Here is an 18,219-nt window from a genome sequence, read left to right on the forward strand (position 1 = left end):
AGCTGTCATGCCTTTTGGCAAGTTATGGTATCTCTCTGGACGTTGTTTGTCTTACCTATAGAATAATGGGATTAGAATAGGTGCTCTATAAGGGTCTTTCCAACGCAAACATTTTGTAATACTAAAATTCTGAGGAATACTTTCCCCTGAAAGATCAGGCCATCAAGCCTTCTGAAGTTCATCTTATTTGCCTCCATCCTGGAATATGACTTCATTATCTCCCAGTGAGCAGGGAGTGTGTCTTTCCTGTCTTCCTCCTTATATCACAGAGAGAGTGTTTTTTGGAAGGGCTTCCACCCTTATACTCCTTACAGGTATCATATAGTTTAGATGGTGAAATACTGTTATAAACATAACAATGAATTTGCTTCAAAACCTGTGGATTTCAACTTTTCAGTGAGCTCTACAACAGTAATGACAGCTGAGATCAGTAGAGCAAGTGCTGTGCCTCTGACAAATGCTTGACATGTATTATATATTCTTCACAACCACCTAAGAAGGCAGGTATTATTATCATTATTGCCATGTTACAGAAGAAGGGGCGGGCTTGGAGAAGTAAAAGAACTTACTCAGGATCACATAACTATCAGGTGATGGGCTCTGGATTCAAACTAATGTAGTTTGTCAGCAGCTGTTAAATGCTGCACCAGACCACGAGGCTTCTCCTAGGAGAAAAGGGGACTGGTATTATACACATGTGCCTTTTATTCCCTTACAAAAAATTCATTTTGTAATACTTAAGATAGAAAAAAGGCACATTATGCACAGATAGTGTTTCCTCCTTTATTCTCTCTCTCTCTCCAACCATCTGTCCATCTATCTCCCACTGTCTGCCAAGCACTGTTCAAACATATAAGCATATATAGAGAGAGATAGCAACAAATTCCTCCGGATGGAGAGAGTCAGGAGGAAATTAAGACAATGTTAGAAAAATTAGTACAAGGTTATTATTCTGTGCCACCTATGTGTCCGGCACTGCGCTGGGCAAACCTATGTAAAGAGATGTACCAGCAGACCCTGCCTAAAGTAAACCACACAGAGAGAGGAAAATCACTTGGTTTGGTTACAAAGAAATGAATCTGTTTACACAGATAGTGTAGAAACTAATCTCATTATTTAGAATCGTATTTTATAAGCATCACAGATAAAAAGCAGATAGGGTGGTGGGCTTTGGTAGTGGAAAGGACTCGATTCTGGGAGGTAGTCATCCTTTACTCAATCAAGCGCTTTCTAAGGGCTTTGTCCAAGAAGGTGGGGAATACTTCTGAAAACCAGGTGGACACGTCGCTGCTCTTCTGGAGTTTATAGTCAGTCGGGTAAGAATATTCTTACCCTGAGTCACACTGCCAAGGTCTAGCTATACGACCTTGGACGAAAAACTTCTCCTGCCGCTATTTCGTAAAAGAAATGGGGTCAGACTAGCGACCCTGCCACTCAAATTCCCGGCCCAAAGCGTATCCCTGGCCGCTGTTCCCGGAGGAGAGCGGCCGAGACTCCCGCTCGATGCTCTGCGGCGAACCTGATGGCGGGGGCGTAGGTCCGGGACAGAGAGCGTTCGCGTTCCGAAAGCGCTTGTCCCTCGCGGCGCCCCGTCGCCCCGCCGCCGCCGCCGCGACTCGCGGAGCCGGAGGAGGCGGAGCAGGCGCTGTCCCGGCTCTTGAGCAGGGTAGCTGCTGAGGAGGTGGTGCGGCGGGCCCGGGAGGCCGAGGTTCGGGCGGGGCGGCGGGAGAGGCTGGCAGGCGGCGCCGGCAGCGTGGGGAGAGCGGCGCCGCGGGCTGGGCGCTCCGGGCGAGAAGAGTCCGCTCCATGCGTGCGGGCCGAGGCCGGCCCCTGCGAGCCGCAGACATGAAGAAAGACGTGCGGATCCTTCTGGTGGGAGAACGTGAGTCCGCGCGCCCGGGCTGGCCGGGACTGGCCGCGGCCACCGCAGCCCCTGCCGCCCCACTGCCCTACCTCCGCGCCCCCAGGCCTCCCAGCCCCTCCGCTCTTCCCTTTCAGCTGCCCGCAGGCGGCCCTCGATCTCTCACCTCAGCTGGGCCCTCCTGAGCCCTCCCGTCCTCTGTCCCCCCGTCATCACCCTCAAGCCGTGTCGCCATTAGCCTCTGACCGCCCGGCCTCATCCCTCCGAAGGTCCTCTCCTTTTTCTCTTGGAATGCTCTCCTCCCGGGCCTCCGCGTTTCCGAGGCCGCCTCCTCTCAGACCCTTTCGTCTTCCGTGGAGATTCCCTTGTCTCTGCCAGGCAGGTGCTGGAACAGGCAGACTGACCAATTGGGGTGGCGTGAACTGGCTCCCGGGGAAGCTAGGGGGAGGGGTGCAGAACTGTTCGACTTGTGGGCAAGGTCAGGTGTCTGCATGTTTTTGCGCTCGCGGTGTTCCCTCGCTCTAGGCATTGACTGTAAGGCACAGAGCATTTTAAGCGGTATTTGCTCTTTGCATTGGAATAACTCCAGGTACACTTGATGTTTCCTCAAAAATTTACTCTCAACTTCAAGTTATACAAGTGCTCAATGAATGAATACTTAAATGGGGAGGGTCCTTAAGTTGAGAGAATTATTATTATCCTAAAGCCTAGTTTCCCCCATCTTTTAAAACATTATTTCATAACTACTTGGTAATTAATTTAAAAATGACGGGCACACGTGAGACCCCCCCTCCCCCGCAGAGATTCTTAGATTTCACTTTTTGAAGATGTAATAAAGGAGACATGTCTTCTGTTCACTGACTTGGGGACAGAACAGCAGGGACTTCTTGATATTGTTCAAGTTACATGACTCAATTGGTAGGACTAAAATAAGAAAGTGGGCTGGGGAGGACTGGACCGTTTGTTTTAAAAGTACATTAGTTAATGACCTGACTTTGCTGTTTTGAAGCTTTCTATTCTAAACCCCGTTTCATCCTAGAGTAGCCCCTCCAGGTCACTGTGATGCACTCCCAACGAAGGAAGTGAACACATTTTTACCCTCTTCTGTAGTGTTCTTTGCTGTTCATAGAAACCTCTGTTCACCTGCTATTGTAGAAATCTTCCTTTAGAATCAGAATTTAGAAGTAAGCTTAGCCAGACACAGTTTACTTTTTGGTTTGCAGTTGTGAATTTTAGTTTTAATTTATAACAGCACATGTATCAATCTGTGTTTTGCATGGACTTCTTGACAAAGTTCAGGAATATGATTCTTGTTGATGCATTTGGAGCAAGGTAGGGAAAGTGAGTAGATGTCCCACTTAAAAAACTGATGGATAAAAAAAATTTTTTAAAACAAAAATTCTTTGTTTTGGTTTTAGTTTTGAATATAGGGAGCAATTACATATAATCAGTAGTCTGTAAAACATCTGAATTGAAGTGCTATACATATGTGAGATATATTGTCAGCCTTAGGACATTTAAGCTAAAAGGTTAACAGTATTACTTATTTTGAAATACATAAAAGACTTAAAAATTTGTTAGAAAAATTACGAGCCATATTCTGATGAATTGAAAGCAAATAATAGAATTGGTTAGAGTGTATATGTGAGAGTTTTTAGATAGGGAGAAACCTGACACAAGAGAAAGCCTTCGTTTTTGAGGAAGACATTTTTCTTAAAGAGGATGGTACCGAAAACTTTAGGCCAAGTTTATATACGTGATTTTTTTCCCACATTTAAAAGTATGAGAAATGGGCTTCTCTGGTGGCGCAGTGGTTGGGAATCTGCCTGCCAATGCAGGGGACACGGTTCGAGCCCTGGTCCGGGAATATCCCACGTGCCGCGGAGCAGTTGAGCCCGTGTGCCGCAACTACTGAGCCTGTGCTCTAGAGCTCGCGAGCCACAACCACTGAAGCCTGTGTGCCTAGAGCCCATGCTCCGCAACAAGAGAAGCCACTGCAATGAGAAGCCTGCACACCTCAACAAAGAGTAGCCCCCGCTCACCGCAACCGGAGAAAAGCCCGTGCGCGCAGCAAAGACACAACGCAGCCAAAAATAAATAAATTAATAAAATAAATTTTAAAAATATATGAGGAAGGGCTTCCCTGGTGGCGCAGTGGCTGAGAGTCCGCCTGCCGATGCAGGGGACGCGGGTTCATGCCCCGGTCCGGGAAGATCCCACATGCCGCGGAGCCTGCGTGTTCGGAGCAGGTGCTCCGCAACGGGCGAGGCCGCAACAGTGAGAGGCCCGCGTACGGCAAAAAAAAAAAAAAAAAAAAAAAAAAAAAATATATATATATGAGGAAGAGCTACACTTATTTGGAATATATAATTTTAATTAGTTATAGTAAAGGGTTGTATTCTGGGGGGAAATGACTGAAGCATTACTTTTTGAGATTTAATGTAAGCATCTGACAGCTACTTAGCCTAGCTGTAGTACTTTAAATGCTAGGTAAACAATAAGTGTGACCAAAACTGTTTTGATACTGGTCTGATACACAGATTTATCAGGAAAACCACTTTTTTAAAATTTTATTTATTTAGTTTTGGCTGCATTGCGTCTTCGTTGCTGCGCGCGGGCATTCTCTAGTTGCTGTGAGCGGGGGCTACTCTTCCTTGTGGTGCGCGGACTTCTCATTGCGGTGGCTTCTCTTGTTGTGGAGCATGGGCTCTAGGCACGTGGGCTTCAGTAGTTGTGGCACGTGGGTTCAGCAGTTGTGGCTCACAGGCTCTAGAGCGCAGGCTCAGTAGTTGTGGCACACGGGCTTAGTTGCTCCGCAGCATGTGGGATCTTCCCAGACCAGGGCTCGAACTCGTTTACCTTGCATTGGCAGGCAGATTCTTAACCACAGTGCCATCAGGGAAGCCCAGGAAAACCACTTTTTAAGGAAGAAGTCATAATAATTCATTTGTAGTTTTAAGATGGTTAACTAAGGGAAATAGGAAACGAAAGGAAAAAGGAGCATCGTCTCTGGAGTTGTTGTAAAGCCTGTTCTTTCTCAATCACTTCAGTACATTTTATTGCTGTTAGTGTCCGTCCCTGAACCACACAGCAGCAGCTTCATTCACTGAGGCTCCCAAACAGTTGTGAGCAGTTTCAACATTCTGTTGGCTTAACCTATACTGTACTCTGGAGGTGAAATGGATCTTTTCTTGACCCATCCAGAATTTGGATTCTGAGCCAGCCAGGCTTTAATGCTAACTGGTTGCTGAATGTCTGTTGACTGCTTAGATCAGAAAAGTTAGGCTGTCTATAAATTTTAAGGTGTTTATTTGCAGAGAAAGCCAAAGTATTTTAAGTATCTTCTTCACCTTACCTTAATTATTGAACATATTGAATGCTATTCAGGCCAAATTAAAAGTTAATTACCATTCTTTAAACAAAACAAAAAATTAAAAATTTTTAAAAATTCAACCACATGAAACTTACTTCTTCAGGTTATAACTTTCCATGGTCAATTTCATTGGCCAGAATTTGCATTTAACTAGATTTGCATTAGTATGCTTAACAGATGTCCTTGTTATAATATGAGGAATGAGCCTTGTTAACCTTTTATCTAAATCCTGTAGCTGCATTAAAAGTACACAAGATAGGGGCTTCCCTGGTGGCACAGGCCCGCGTACTGCAAAAAAAAAAAAAAAGTACACAAGATAGTCTTAGTTTTAGTGAAGTCTTGTTTTTAAATTAAATTGAGATATATTTGTCTTCTGGTCAAATTAATTAAGAAAGTGGAACTGTTATCCTCTTTTTAAATGAGTCCGGTATCTCTTACGCAGTTTGTCTAACTGCTTGGTTTATCATCGAAACTTCTGCCAAACTAGCTCACACTTCGGTTGGCTCTGGCCTAGGCTTTTGTAATATCTCCTTAACTGGTATCCCTGCTTCTAATTTCGTCCGTTCTCCATGTAGCAGACAGAGTCATCTTTAAAAAATATCCCAGATCGTGTTACCCATTTAATTCTCTGATATTTCTACTTTCACTTAAAGACCATTCAGTTTTTTTTTTTTTTAACTTTTGGCTGCACAGTGAGGCATGTGGGATCTTAGTTCCCCAACCAGGGATCGAACCCATGCCCCCTGCACTGGAGGTGCAGAGTCTTAACCCCTGGACCACCAGGGAAGTCCCAAGGCCATTAAACTTTTTAATGCAGTCCTGCAGAGTCCTTCACAATCTGGCCCTTGCTTTGTTCTTGTACTACTCTCTCCTTTACTTTGCTTTCTCTATAAGAGGGCCCTGACCCAGGCATTATCCCTACTTCCCTGCATATTTGTTCACTTTTTTCTGTTGTTACTTGGGCTAGAAGGTAAGCTTTGTAGGGGATTGGTCTTGTTTATTGCCATTTCCCCAGGCCTAGAGTAGGCCAGGCACAAAGTAGGCACTCAAATAGTTGTTGAAAGAATGAACGAGTTCAAGCTAGTTTAGTTTATTTAGTTTATTTAGACTTTCCTTGTTTTCCAAACCACTTGTCTTAGTCATAAAAATGTGATCATTCTCCTTTCTTAAAATCTGGTCTGATGTGGTTATTGTTAGGATTTGAAGGGGCAGCATTCATCCAGTCTCTTGTCCATGTTCTTAGCTTTATTTTGTTGGGGAGATTCCTGTGTTCTGGCAATGAAGTAGACCAGTGACTTATAATGGCAATGCCATGTCTAGTTCATGTCTTGGCTGCCAGGAATCATAGTCCTTGCCAAAAGAGGTCAGCTTCTCCTTGAACCACCAGAGGCCATCTTGGAGGTTTAAAGGAGTTAGAGAAAGATTCTTTAGGTATAAGAGTCAAAGACACTTCAGGAATAAGCTAGCATTTATTTTGGAGAAAAACTTTCTATGCTCTTTTTAAAGCCATATTGCTCTCCATTCTGGTCTTTGTTAGAATGATATTTGAAGATTAAACTGCTCCAGTTTCAATTATACTGTGTCTGGTGATAACACAACGCAGTATGGTACCTACTATCACCTGGGTGATAGTACCTGGGTGATTGGCCGTAGAAAGTCCATTCTACATAGCCTATTCTATTCATATAGAGAGTCTCTTCTACATCATCCTTACATATGTACTGAGACCTGTTCTCTGCTGTCTTTTCTGCTCTGCCGGCACCAGTTGGGCACTAGTGTTGACGTAGTTTGAAGGAGAGGGATAGACCATAGCATTTGTCCTTCTGCGGCCCACGTTGTCTGCATGTGGTTGATGAAATTGTCCTTTGGAACAATGCTCAGCTATTTCCCCAAATGCTAAAATTTTCCAGTTAAAAATACAACTTCATAGCTACTCTCCTCCTCCCTGTGTATTCTAATTACAATAAATTAAGAAGAGCCAAAAAAAAAAAAAGAAGAGCCAGCAAGGCTTCTTAATAAAGAAGCAGATAAAAATGAGGAGTAGGTAGATCCCTTTGCTACTTGAAGCATGGGGTGTTTGTTATCAAGAAAAATAGTCAATTTGGCTGGTAGGATGGCAATTGGAACCAGGGAATATTACTTCCACTTCATGAATATTAAGAATTTGCTGTCATTTAGAAGTAGATGTTCAAAAGATGTGATGAAAAGACAAATTTTTAGCCGGGATAAATCTAGATAATTTGTTCTATAGTGATGAATTATGCTTCCCATGGATGACCTACTTAGAAGCATGGGGTTTCAGACAGAACTGTAGCATGTTGTGTTGAACTGAAAGAGAAGGCCTTCTGTCCTTGGGGATAGTTGTGGCCATGCTTTTAATTTTTATAGATCACTTGAATATTTCTCAGGCAAAATAGAGGAAATAGAGACCATCAGATGTCTGGCTAACAAAGGATAATTTTTTTGTCCTCCATATTAATATTTATATTAAAATGTTTATATTGTATATAATTATTATATTTAATTATATTTATCATAAAATTGTACTATATAAAATATTTGTAGTATATATTATATTGAATATAAAATTTAATTGGTACAGTAATTAGAGAAGAGCTTGGCATATTGTTCCTTATGGAAATAATTTCTATTTTCTGGAGTAGTTAAAAATATGCAATGTTTATACTCATCTGCCATTGTCATAAGGGATGTTTTTTTTGGCTGTGCTGCGCGGGTTTCAGGATCTTAGCTCCCTGACCAGAGATCGAACCTGGGCCCTCGGCAGTGAAAGCGTGGAGTCCTAACCACTGGACTGCCAGGGGATTCCCATAAGGAACCTTTTTGATTATAGGCTTATTTAAAGAGTCTTAAAATTTTAATATTCTAAAATTTTTTCCTTCAAGACATTCATTTATTTTCTCAATTAAAATTAGCTTGAAAGTGGCCTATTTTAACTTTAATTTTAAACTTGCTGCTTCATTATTTCTTTGATAGTCTCACTCAAGGTTAGGTGGGTAGGTCTTAAGAGAAGCAAAAAAGCCCTATTTTAGATTCACCAAAGCATTTTTTTTTTTTTGGTTAAATGTTTTTATTTTTTTATTTTTGGATCTGTTGGGTCTTCCTTGCTGCGCGTGGGCTTTCTCTAGTTGTGGTGAGCAGGGGCCTATTCTTTGTTGCAGTGCGTGGGCTTCTTATTGCGGTGGCTTCTCTTGTTGCGGAGCATGGGCTCTGGGTGCGTGGGCTTCAGTAGTTGCAGCACGTAGGCTCAGTAGTTGTGGCTCACGAGCTCTAGAGCGCAGGCTTAGTAGTTGTGGCGCATGGGCTTAGTTGCTCCGTGGCATGTGGGATCTTCCCGGACCAGGGCTCGAACCCGTGTCCCCTGCATTGGCAGGTGGATTCTTAACCACTGAGCCACCAGGGAAGTTCCTCACCAAAGCATTTTGAAACTAAATCACATCTGTATAATCCTTTATTAGTTAAAGCAGCTGTCATTTCACTGCTCTTCCAAAAGGAAACCCAAAATGGTACTAATGAAAACATGCTCATTCATTTTTTCCCAAATTCACTGTAATCTCTCTCTCTTGCTCTAATTTTGAACTTGCTTTAAAAAAGGAAATCACTCTTGGATTTTTATGTGGGAGAGATTCATGTTCTTTGATTTTTTTAAAAGGCCTTTTATTATACAATTACTTCAGAAACTACATGGGATTGTTTTATTGTAGTGAGTGCTAAATTCCCTCAGATTCTTTAACAAATGAGGCAGGATACGAATGAGTAGAAATGTCACACTTTGAAAGGTAGTATCATACAAATAAATTAATTATCCCCACTCTTTGGTATTGCTGTCTTGTAAGTCTGTATGATCAAGCATAAGTAAAGCTCTTTAATTGTTGCCGTCTTTACGGTGCCTCGTCTCCAAGCCATTTCCTTTCCTGTCTCTGAGGCCTGCCCTGTTGGAATGGACATGGTGACAGGTCTGTGCTTTGGCAGGAGTTGCTGCAGGTAGCCAGAACTGCCCTGAGGAGCTGAGCTGCGGAGAAATCTAAATTTCCCCAGAATGTTGGTTTTCTCTTCTGAAAATATCACTGGGGATACAGAGGGTCCATGAGAAAAGCAGAAAAGGGACTATGACCAAGAAAAGGGTTGTCGTAATGAGTTTTAAGAAGAGAGATGAGGAAGAATGGATGCATTTTAAAGATTACGGTGAGGGGGAACTTTAAAGGTAACACAGAACACCTGTTGAAGACCTGCATTTTGCTAAGGGATCCTGAGTGATGGTGATTAAGGAGAAACAAGTCCTTTGCTGTCTTGGAAACTAATAGGCTTTTTGATATTGTTGATTGATTTAATTTTGAAGATTTTGTTTAACATTTTGAGTTAAGGATTCAAAGGTAGGTAGGTTTCTTCTGAAACTGATGAGGGCCTTTGAGTGGTAGGATACAAATAAAATTTTTAAAAGGTAATTCTAAAAAGGGGATTATCAGGGTATCAGAAGAAGAATCAGGGTATTAAGGTAGGCACATTTCTCAGGACCAGCAATGGGACTTGTTTTAGTTACCGAGGAGCATCTGAGTTATTGAGTATCCGACTGAGTATCTGATTATTGAGTATCTGATTCATTTTTTCCCATTCCAGACTTAGTAGATCAAGGATAACATTGTAGACAGGTACAGTTGACCTTTGAACAACATGGGTTGGAACTTTGCAGGTCCACTTATCTGCTGATCTTTTTCAATAGTAAATACTACAGTACTACACAATCCGCAGTTGCTTGAATCCAGGGATGAGGATACAGATGAATCACTGATACAGAAGGCCGACTATAAGTAACACTATTTTCAACTGTGCGTGTGTTAGCACTCCTAACCCCCTCATTGTTCAAGGGTCAGCTGTATAAGATATCCAGGAGAGTTCTTCAGAAATGGAAAAGTTTCTGGGAACATCTGTGCTGGTGATAGTTGTAGGATTTTGGAGATAACCAGGGAAAAAGCAGACATCTCTCCTAGGGCCAGAAAGGCCCAGAAGGTCAAAGGTCACAGGTATTGTACAGGCATTGGATCTTCTAAAAGGTTTGTTGTTTTAAGTATCTGGAATAAGAGGACGGTGGCTTGGCCCATTTTAAGATAACTACATTTGACCTTTGAACAAAGCAGGGGTTAGGGGTACTGACCTTCTGTGCAGTTGAAAATCTCTGTATAACTTATAGCTGGCCCACTGTTTACTGTGTTCCTCTGTATCTGTGATTCCACATCAAAGATCTGCAGATTGTGTAGTATTTGCAATTGAAAAAACAAAATCTGTGTCAAAGTGGACCTGCACAGTTCACACCTGTGTTGTTCAACGTGTGGGGAATTTGATTGAAGGATAGACCTGACTCCTTTGAATTATTTTTGCAATTTTTCTGTAAGTCTGAAATTTTCTGAATATAAATTTTAAAAAAAATTGAGACAGAGTTGCTGGATTAGTCACCAATGAACCTGAATATTTTGATTAACTTACGCAGTATTTGTGTATGGGGTGCTTCCTGACTTTTGTGGTCACCATTCCTTTTCTGTATCACTAACTTGTGTTAACAATAATTGTTAATGTCTGGCATAAGAAAGAGAAAGAATACTGCTTAGCTATCAGGAGATGGGTTATTCTCTTAGTGAGACCATGAGAAAATCACTGTGGCTGGGTCCCTTAGCTCTTCATCTAAAATTTTTGTGGGGAGCTGGGTAAACTGCCTTCAATAACTAGGTTATAGCAGTTCTGTGATGATGGGCTCCTGATTCCGTGACTCAGGGAGATGTTGTGTTATTGTCAGCCACTTGAAGAAGGCCCAAGCCTTCTTACACATGTAAATTGTAAAGATGGAAGAAGTCAGAGCTAGAAGACACCTGTTAACCATCTGATCTGCCCTCCATCTGCAGCACCCGCTTGTTTGCAGCACACCCTCTAAGTTGTTTTGACCAGTGCTCTCTTCTAGCCAGTCATCATTTTTCCAGACTTAACTTGTATTTTTTTAAAATAAATTTATTTTATTTATTTATCTTTTGGCTATGTTGGGTCTTCGTTGCTGCGCTCAGGCTTTCTCTAGTTGCGGCAATCGGGGGCTACTCTTCGTTGCAGTGCGCAGGCTTCTCATTGCGGTGGCTTCTCTTGTTGCAGAGTACGGGCTCTAGGTGCGTGGACTTCAGTAGTTGTGGCATGCGGGCTCAGTAGTTGTGGCACACAGGCTTAGTTGCTCCGCAGCATGTGGGATCTTCCCGGACCAGGGCTCAAACCCGGGTCCCCTGCATTGGCAGGCGGATTCATAACCACTGCGCCACCAGGGAAGTCCTTTGACTGGTATTTTTAGTCACCCTTTCTTTTAGTCATTTAGAAAAGGAATGTGACTTTCCTTAACTTTAACATTTTCCAGTTCTTTTATATTTAGACTTGACTTTTTTTTTTTTTTTTTTTGCGGTACACGGGCCTCTCACTGTTGTGGCCTCTCCCGTTGCGGAGCACAGGCTCCGGACGCACAGGCTCAGCAGCCATGGCTCACGGGCCCAGCCACTCCGCAGCATGTGGGATCTTCCCGGACCGGTGCACGAACCCGTGTCTCCTGCATCGGCAGGCGGACTCTCAACCACTGCGCCACCAGGGAAACCCTAGACTTGACTTTTGAAATCTATAATTTTCTACTACGGCAGAGATTAACAGGCAGGTGGACTGTTTTCCTCTAGAATCACAAGAGGATTTAGTTGATAAGCATTTGAATATCTAGCAATAGTAATTATATTATCAGAAAATGATGGGAATGAAAGTCAATTTTTAGCAAGAAGATTAAGAATTTAAGTTTGTGCATTAAAAAAAATTTCTAGGTTAGAAAATGTAACAGGAAAGTATCTTTGCTCTTACTAACCCTTTAAATATGATACCCTAAAAAAGAAATGAGGTAAAGATATAAAGAAATAGACACTCTGCTCTTCTATTGGTGAGGATGTAAATTAGTTTATTCTTTTTTGGAGCTAATTTAACAATGTCTATTAAAACCAAAAAGATCATGCATGCTAACTTGAGTTCTACTTCTAGGAATTTATCCTGTAAAAATACTCATTGCACCATTGTTTATAAAAGTGAAAATCTGGGCTTCCCTGGTGGCGCAGTGGTTGAGAGTCCGCCTGCCAATGCAGGGGACACGGGTTCGTGCCCTGGTCCGGGAAGATCCCACATGCCGCGGAGCGGCTAGGCCTGTGAGCCATGGCCGCTGAGCCTGCGTGTTTGGAGCCTGTGCTCCACAATGGGAGAGGCCACAACAGTGAGAGGCCCGCATACCGCAAAAAAAAAAAAAAAAAAAAAAAAAAAAAGTGAAAATCTGAATACTGTTCATTGTTAGGAAATTACGTTAATAAATTATGACATCATACGATGGATTCTTATACAGCTATCAAAAATAATGTAGGAAGCTTTTTAAATGTTAATATAAAGTGCACTATTGCCATTTTTAAAAATTGTGATAAACTATACAAGACAATGTTAAACATTTTAACCTTTTGTAAGTGTACAGTTCAGGGGCATTAAATGTGTTCACAGTGTTGTATAACCATCACCACTTTCTACATCTAAAACTTTTTCTTCATCCTCTACGAAAATGCTATATTTATTAAATAATAACCTTCCCTTTCCCCGTCCCAGGAGATTTAAAAATATTGACGTGGAATACTGTCCAAATACATAATTAAGTGATAAAGGAAGATTGCAAAATAGAATAAATACTCTGATTCTACTGTGGTAAATTATTATTATGTTAAATATAAGTGTAGGAAAATCTGGGAGACTACATATGTTAAACAATGGAGGATACTATGGGAGATTTTTACTTTTATATATTTTGGTAATTTTTTGTTTTAAACAATGAATATGTGTAACTTTACTAAGCAGAAGAAAAAGATATAATTTAAGTATTGTACTAAAACATGCTAATTTGGATGCTTCTGATTTTAGGTAACAAATAACAGACTTCCCCGTGTGGTTGCTAAATTTGAGGTTATGTAGAATCTAAATACTTTATTAAAGTAATTCTTTCTTTTCACAGCTAGAGTTGGGAAGACATCACTGATTATGTCTCTGGTCAGTGAAGAATTCCCAGAAGAGGTAAACATTTTGATTTCTTAACTATATTTAAAATTTTTTAAATTTTATCAAAATTGAGTTAAATAGAATATATTTTTGCATGTGGTTTCTTTCTGATAGTTATGACTTTTAGAAAGGCTTGTGGTAGTTTTTACAAGACATCTTTGAAATATAGTGTAGGAGAAAGAGTCAAACTAGTTCTGAGTTCACTAAGTAAGGCCTTTGTGTTTCTTACTTTTGATCTTGGCTAGGACATTTGTCATTTCTGTGCCTTAGTTGTCTCATCTGTAAAATGGGAGCTGAAAGGGATGTTAGAGATATCTAAGCTGTATCATCCTCTCTTAATGTTTTTCATAAGCCCCAAATATAGAACAGATGGAGTATTCCTTTAGTTGAAGTAAGGGTAAAAGGTCTGGCTCCCCGCTTGCCTTCCATCTGACACTCCCCAGTCTTTGAGGCATTAGAACCACTAGAATTCTGACACACATATTTGAAAACCTCAAATATTATGCACCTGCATCATTTTACAAATAAAAAATATAATGCATTCCACCTTTGCCTACCTCAAAGGATTGTTATGGATCTCAAATGAGATAAGTTTAGTAATAATAGAGTGCCACCAAAAGTTAGGTGGTTTTGTTATTGCTGGCAATGTATTTATTTATTACATTTTGGAAGTTCCAGTATGGGGGACTGTTGGCTAAGGCCTTATGTAATGTTAAGATATTGTTATGAGGAATGGGATCAATGCAAAAGGGATGAAAATTATTTTTTTATTTTCTTTCTTCACATAGTAGGTATTATTAGTGCTACGGTTTACATTTATCATTTCTTTACTCTTGTTTAATTAGGAATATCTGTTCAATTTTGCTGTTTAGAGAGGAATTTGATGTATTACATGGTAGTTATTTCAAAAATTACAACTGCCATGTGACCACTCATTGTTTCCTTTTTTTTTTTTTAATTTATTTTTATTTTTGGCTGCCTTGGGTCTTTGTTGCTGTGTGCGGGCTTTCTCTGGTTGTGGCGAGCAGGGGCTACTCTTCATTGCAGTTCGCGGGCTTCTCATTGGGTGGCTTCTCTTGTTTCAGAGCATGGGCTCTAGGCACGCAGGCTTCAGTAGTTGTGGAACTCGGGCTCAGTAGTTGTGGCTCGTGGGCTCTAGAGCATAGGTTCAGTAGTTGTGGCACACGGGCTTAGTTGCTCCACGGCATGTGGGATCTTCCCAGATCAGGGCTCGAACCTGTGTCCCCTGCACTGGCAGGCGGATTCTTAACCACTGCGCCACCAGGGAAGTCCCACTCATTGTTTCTTTTGCTTTTTTTTCTCTTAAATAAGATAGTTAAATAAATCATAGCTTAATTTGTAAAATGGAGTGTATTTTCATATGTGGTGTGTGGAATCAGTAACGTTAATTAGGATCACTCAGGTTATAATACCTAAAAGTTTTCTATGATAGTTTAATTTAGTTTAAATTGTCTTTTTATTTTATTTATTTTATTTTTTTATTTAATTCTTTTATAAGTTTATTTATTTATATTTTTGGCTGTGTTGGGTCTTTGTTGCTGCGCGCAGGCTTTTCTCTAGTTGCGGCCAATGGGGGCTACTCTTTGTTGTGATGCGTGGGTTTCTCATTGTGGTGGCTTCTCTTGTTGTGGAGCACAGGCTCTAGGCACGCGGGCTTCAGCAGTTGTGGCACGCAGGCTCAGTAGTTGTGACTAACGGGTTCTAGAGCTCAGGCTCAGTAGTTGTGGTGCACGGGCTAAGTTGTTCCATGGCATGTGGGATCTTCCCAGACCAGGGCTTGAACCCGTGTCCCCTGCATTGGCAGACAGATTCTTAACCACTGCGCCACCAAGGAAGTCCAGAATTGTCATTTTAGCATAGTCCTTTGGGGCGTGGATAAGGAGTTTTTCTAAGTAATAGGGTCATTAAGCATAAGGCTTGTGTAGCCAGTTATCTTCTAGAAGAAATGAATTTTGATAATTTATTAATTTATTTGAGGATTATTTTAGATTAACATAAGTCTTCATTTGCAGAGTATCTTAAGCCTTCAACAAAATAGAATGAAAACTACATTTAAAAAATCTAATTTTTAAACACCAAATTAATTTAGGAGCTGAAGTATCCTTAATATGTCCTGTGCCCACATAGGTATAAATGTGCATTTTTTTTTAAAAAGTGTTTTATCATATAGTTTTCATATATATTTGCATTTGTGGTAAAGCATAAAAATAAGCATTTAAAAGAACAATAAATACTTGTAAAGATAAGTATTGGCAAAAGAGGCTAATATATGGATAAATTTACATAATCTGTTAACAAGTTTGATTAATAATATTCAAAGGTTTTTCCTTTTTTATATTTGTTTGCAAATGAAGGTTCCTCCCCGGGCAGAAGAAATCACCATTCCAGCTGATGTCACCCCTGAGAGAGTTCCAACGCACATTGTAGATTACTCAGGTAGTGAATGCTTCTTGTAGGTGAAGCTGTAGAGTTAATTTAATAGTCCTTAAAAAGGTACTTAAATGAGCTTTTAAAAACGTTTTAAGAGGGGTGTTCCTTTTCTCTAACAGTAAATGATCATTTACTATTTTTGTGTTACCCCACACCCCACGAAAAGCAGTTCTCTGTCCCTAATTTACCAAGTTGGGTTCTGTAATAACGAAAAAGAAGGAGGGATGGCAAATGACCAGACAAATGATACCCTCCTTGAATTTGCATGTTTGCAGAGAGAAGTTCTGTGTTAATTTTGTTATCAGACATTCAGGCATGCTCTGATGATGTAGAAAGGTTCTAATTTGAAAAATTTTTGAGTTCTAAATTTGTTTTTTAATTTGTCAGGCTTTGTCCTTAAAAAAAAAAAAAGCTAAAACAGTTATCATCTTGCTTACAGTATATGATAATGGAAGCACATCTATATTGCTTTTAATAATGTAAAGTTTTTTACTACTACTTTACTTTTTAGTCATTAAATTATTTTACTTTGTTCTGGGACTTCTTTTGGAAAGAAAGGGAAGTTGTAACAGGTGTACCACTCTGATGAGAGGTGTTGATACTGGGGGAAGCTATATATGAAGGCAGGAGGTATATGGGAAATCTCTGTACCTTCCACTCAGTTTTGCTGTGAACCTAAAACTGCTCTAAAAAATGAAATCTATTTTTTAAAATGCGTATAACTACATTAGTAATACTTCGTTTTGCTGAGCTGGTATTCCATATATTCCAAAAGTGAAATACTTTGCAGTCTGATACATATGACTGTTGAACACTTAAAATGTGTCTGGTCTAAATTGAAATGTGCTCTAAGTATAAAATATAAGTGGATTTAGAAAATGAAAAAAGGAATGTACGATATCTCATTAATAATTTTTCTATTGATTACATATTGAAATTTTAATATTTTTGTTATTTTGGGTTAAATTAAAAAGTCATTTTACCTGTTCCTTTTTACTTTGTTTAAGGTGACTACTAGAAAATTTAAAATTTCATGTATGGCTTGTATCATATTTCTGTTGGACAGCACTAGAAGCTGAGGGGAGTTGGATGTTTTCTGCTACAATCAGTCTCATAACTAGCTTTATTTACAGAATTATTCTTTTTCAATATGTGTAGCCACATACTTAGATTCACTTTAGTATTAGAATTGAGGCCTTAACCCGTTGATTACTCAACATTTGAGAAGATATTTAAAATATGGCCAATTTTTTAGCAGAAATTGAAATACCATGTATTCATTTGTGATATTAGTTTGTATGTCAGAAATAACATGCATTTTGGGGGGAAACAGTTAACGTAAAGTGATCTAAATTAATATGTCAATAATTGCTTTGGTCTTCATTTGTTTACTTCTCCATTCTAGCTATATATTGCACCTATCCCCTGCACCTGTGGGATTATAGGCATATCCACCCATTGAGATCCGTTCTAGCCAGAGATATGGGCCAGTGAGGGAATTTTTTTTTTTTTTAATTTATTTTGGCTGCGCCGGGTCTTAGTTGTGGCACTTGGGATCTTAGTTGTGGCACTTGGGATCTTTTAGTTGAGGCATGAGGGCTTCTTAGTTGCGGCAGGTGAACTCTTAGTTGGGGCATGCATGCGGGATCTAGTTCCCCAACCAGGGATCGAACCTGGGCCCCCTGCATTGGGAGTGCTGAGTCTTACTCAGTGGACCACCAGGGAAGTCCCCAGGGAATTCTTGACTCATTATCATGCTCCAGTTTTGCTTCTGAGGCCTGGTTAAGATTACTTCTGTCTGCTGTCTAGATCTTAAGCTTATATTGCCCAGATTCTCACCTGGCTTTTTGACCCTGTGTGTATAGACTCTTTGGGCTTCTGACTCTCACTTGGGTTTCTGATCTCTTTTCCCAGTCCCTTCTCAACTCTAGATCAGATGCCGGCCCAGATTTATCACACAATGCCTTCTGCTCTTCCTTGCCTGAGTTATCTTCATGTAGACTTGTCTCTCAGTGCCAGCCAGCTTCCTTATCATAGTTCAACTCTGCTTTCTCTGGCTTGCCCTTGTCTTTGCCACTTGTCTGGCACTACACCATGTAAATGACACGAGGGGTGAGAGATGTTTTGTGGGATGTTAGATGGGTGTCATATGGGTTTTAGCTTGGCCATTTGTTTTTATGAAAGTGTTTAAAATATGAAAAGAAATTTTTGACTTTGTCATTTGTAGAAGCAGAACAGAGTGATGAACAACTTCATCAAGAAATATCACAGGTAAGTTAAAAAAAATAGTTCTAAGTTTTCTTGTGGGAAAACAGTGATGATTCTGTATCTACCATTTCATTCTCTCACTAACCAAGAGGACTTTTTCAGTTCTTTATTGTTACTGCTGACTTTGAGAATGTATTTTTGCTGTAAATCCTTTGGAACC

The 18,219-nt window shown here is 40.4% G+C and overlaps 1 protein-coding gene across 5 annotated transcripts in view; it reads left to right on the plus strand.

Annotated features, from left to right (window-relative positions):
* Nucleotides 1-1,123: 1,123 nt before the first annotated feature.
* The window catches only part of RHOT1 (ras homolog family member T1), a 61,126-nt gene continuing 44,030 nt past the window's right edge, over nucleotides 1,124-18,219 (plus strand). Inside the window, exons 1-4 of one of the 5 annotated variants that reach the window (XM_032616317.1) lie at nucleotides 1,124-1,882; nucleotides 13,297-13,355; nucleotides 15,716-15,797; nucleotides 18,019-18,062. In XM_032616317.1, the coding sequence (XP_032472208.1) occupies nucleotides 1,807-1,882; nucleotides 13,297-13,355; nucleotides 15,716-15,797; nucleotides 18,019-18,062 (261 nt within the window). In that variant the 5' untranslated portion in view covers nucleotides 1,124-1,806. The remainder of the gene's footprint in view (nucleotides 1,883-13,296; nucleotides 13,356-15,715; nucleotides 15,798-18,018; nucleotides 18,063-18,219) is intronic. The other 4 variants (XM_032616319.1, XM_032616320.1, XM_032616318.1 and 1 more) reach the window with 4 other exon arrangements.

Source organism: Phocoena sinus, chromosome 20, assembly GCF_008692025.1.
Source record: "Phocoena sinus isolate mPhoSin1 chromosome 20, mPhoSin1.pri, whole genome shotgun sequence".
NCBI lineage: Eukaryota > Metazoa > Chordata > Mammalia > Artiodactyla > Phocoenidae > Phocoena > Phocoena sinus.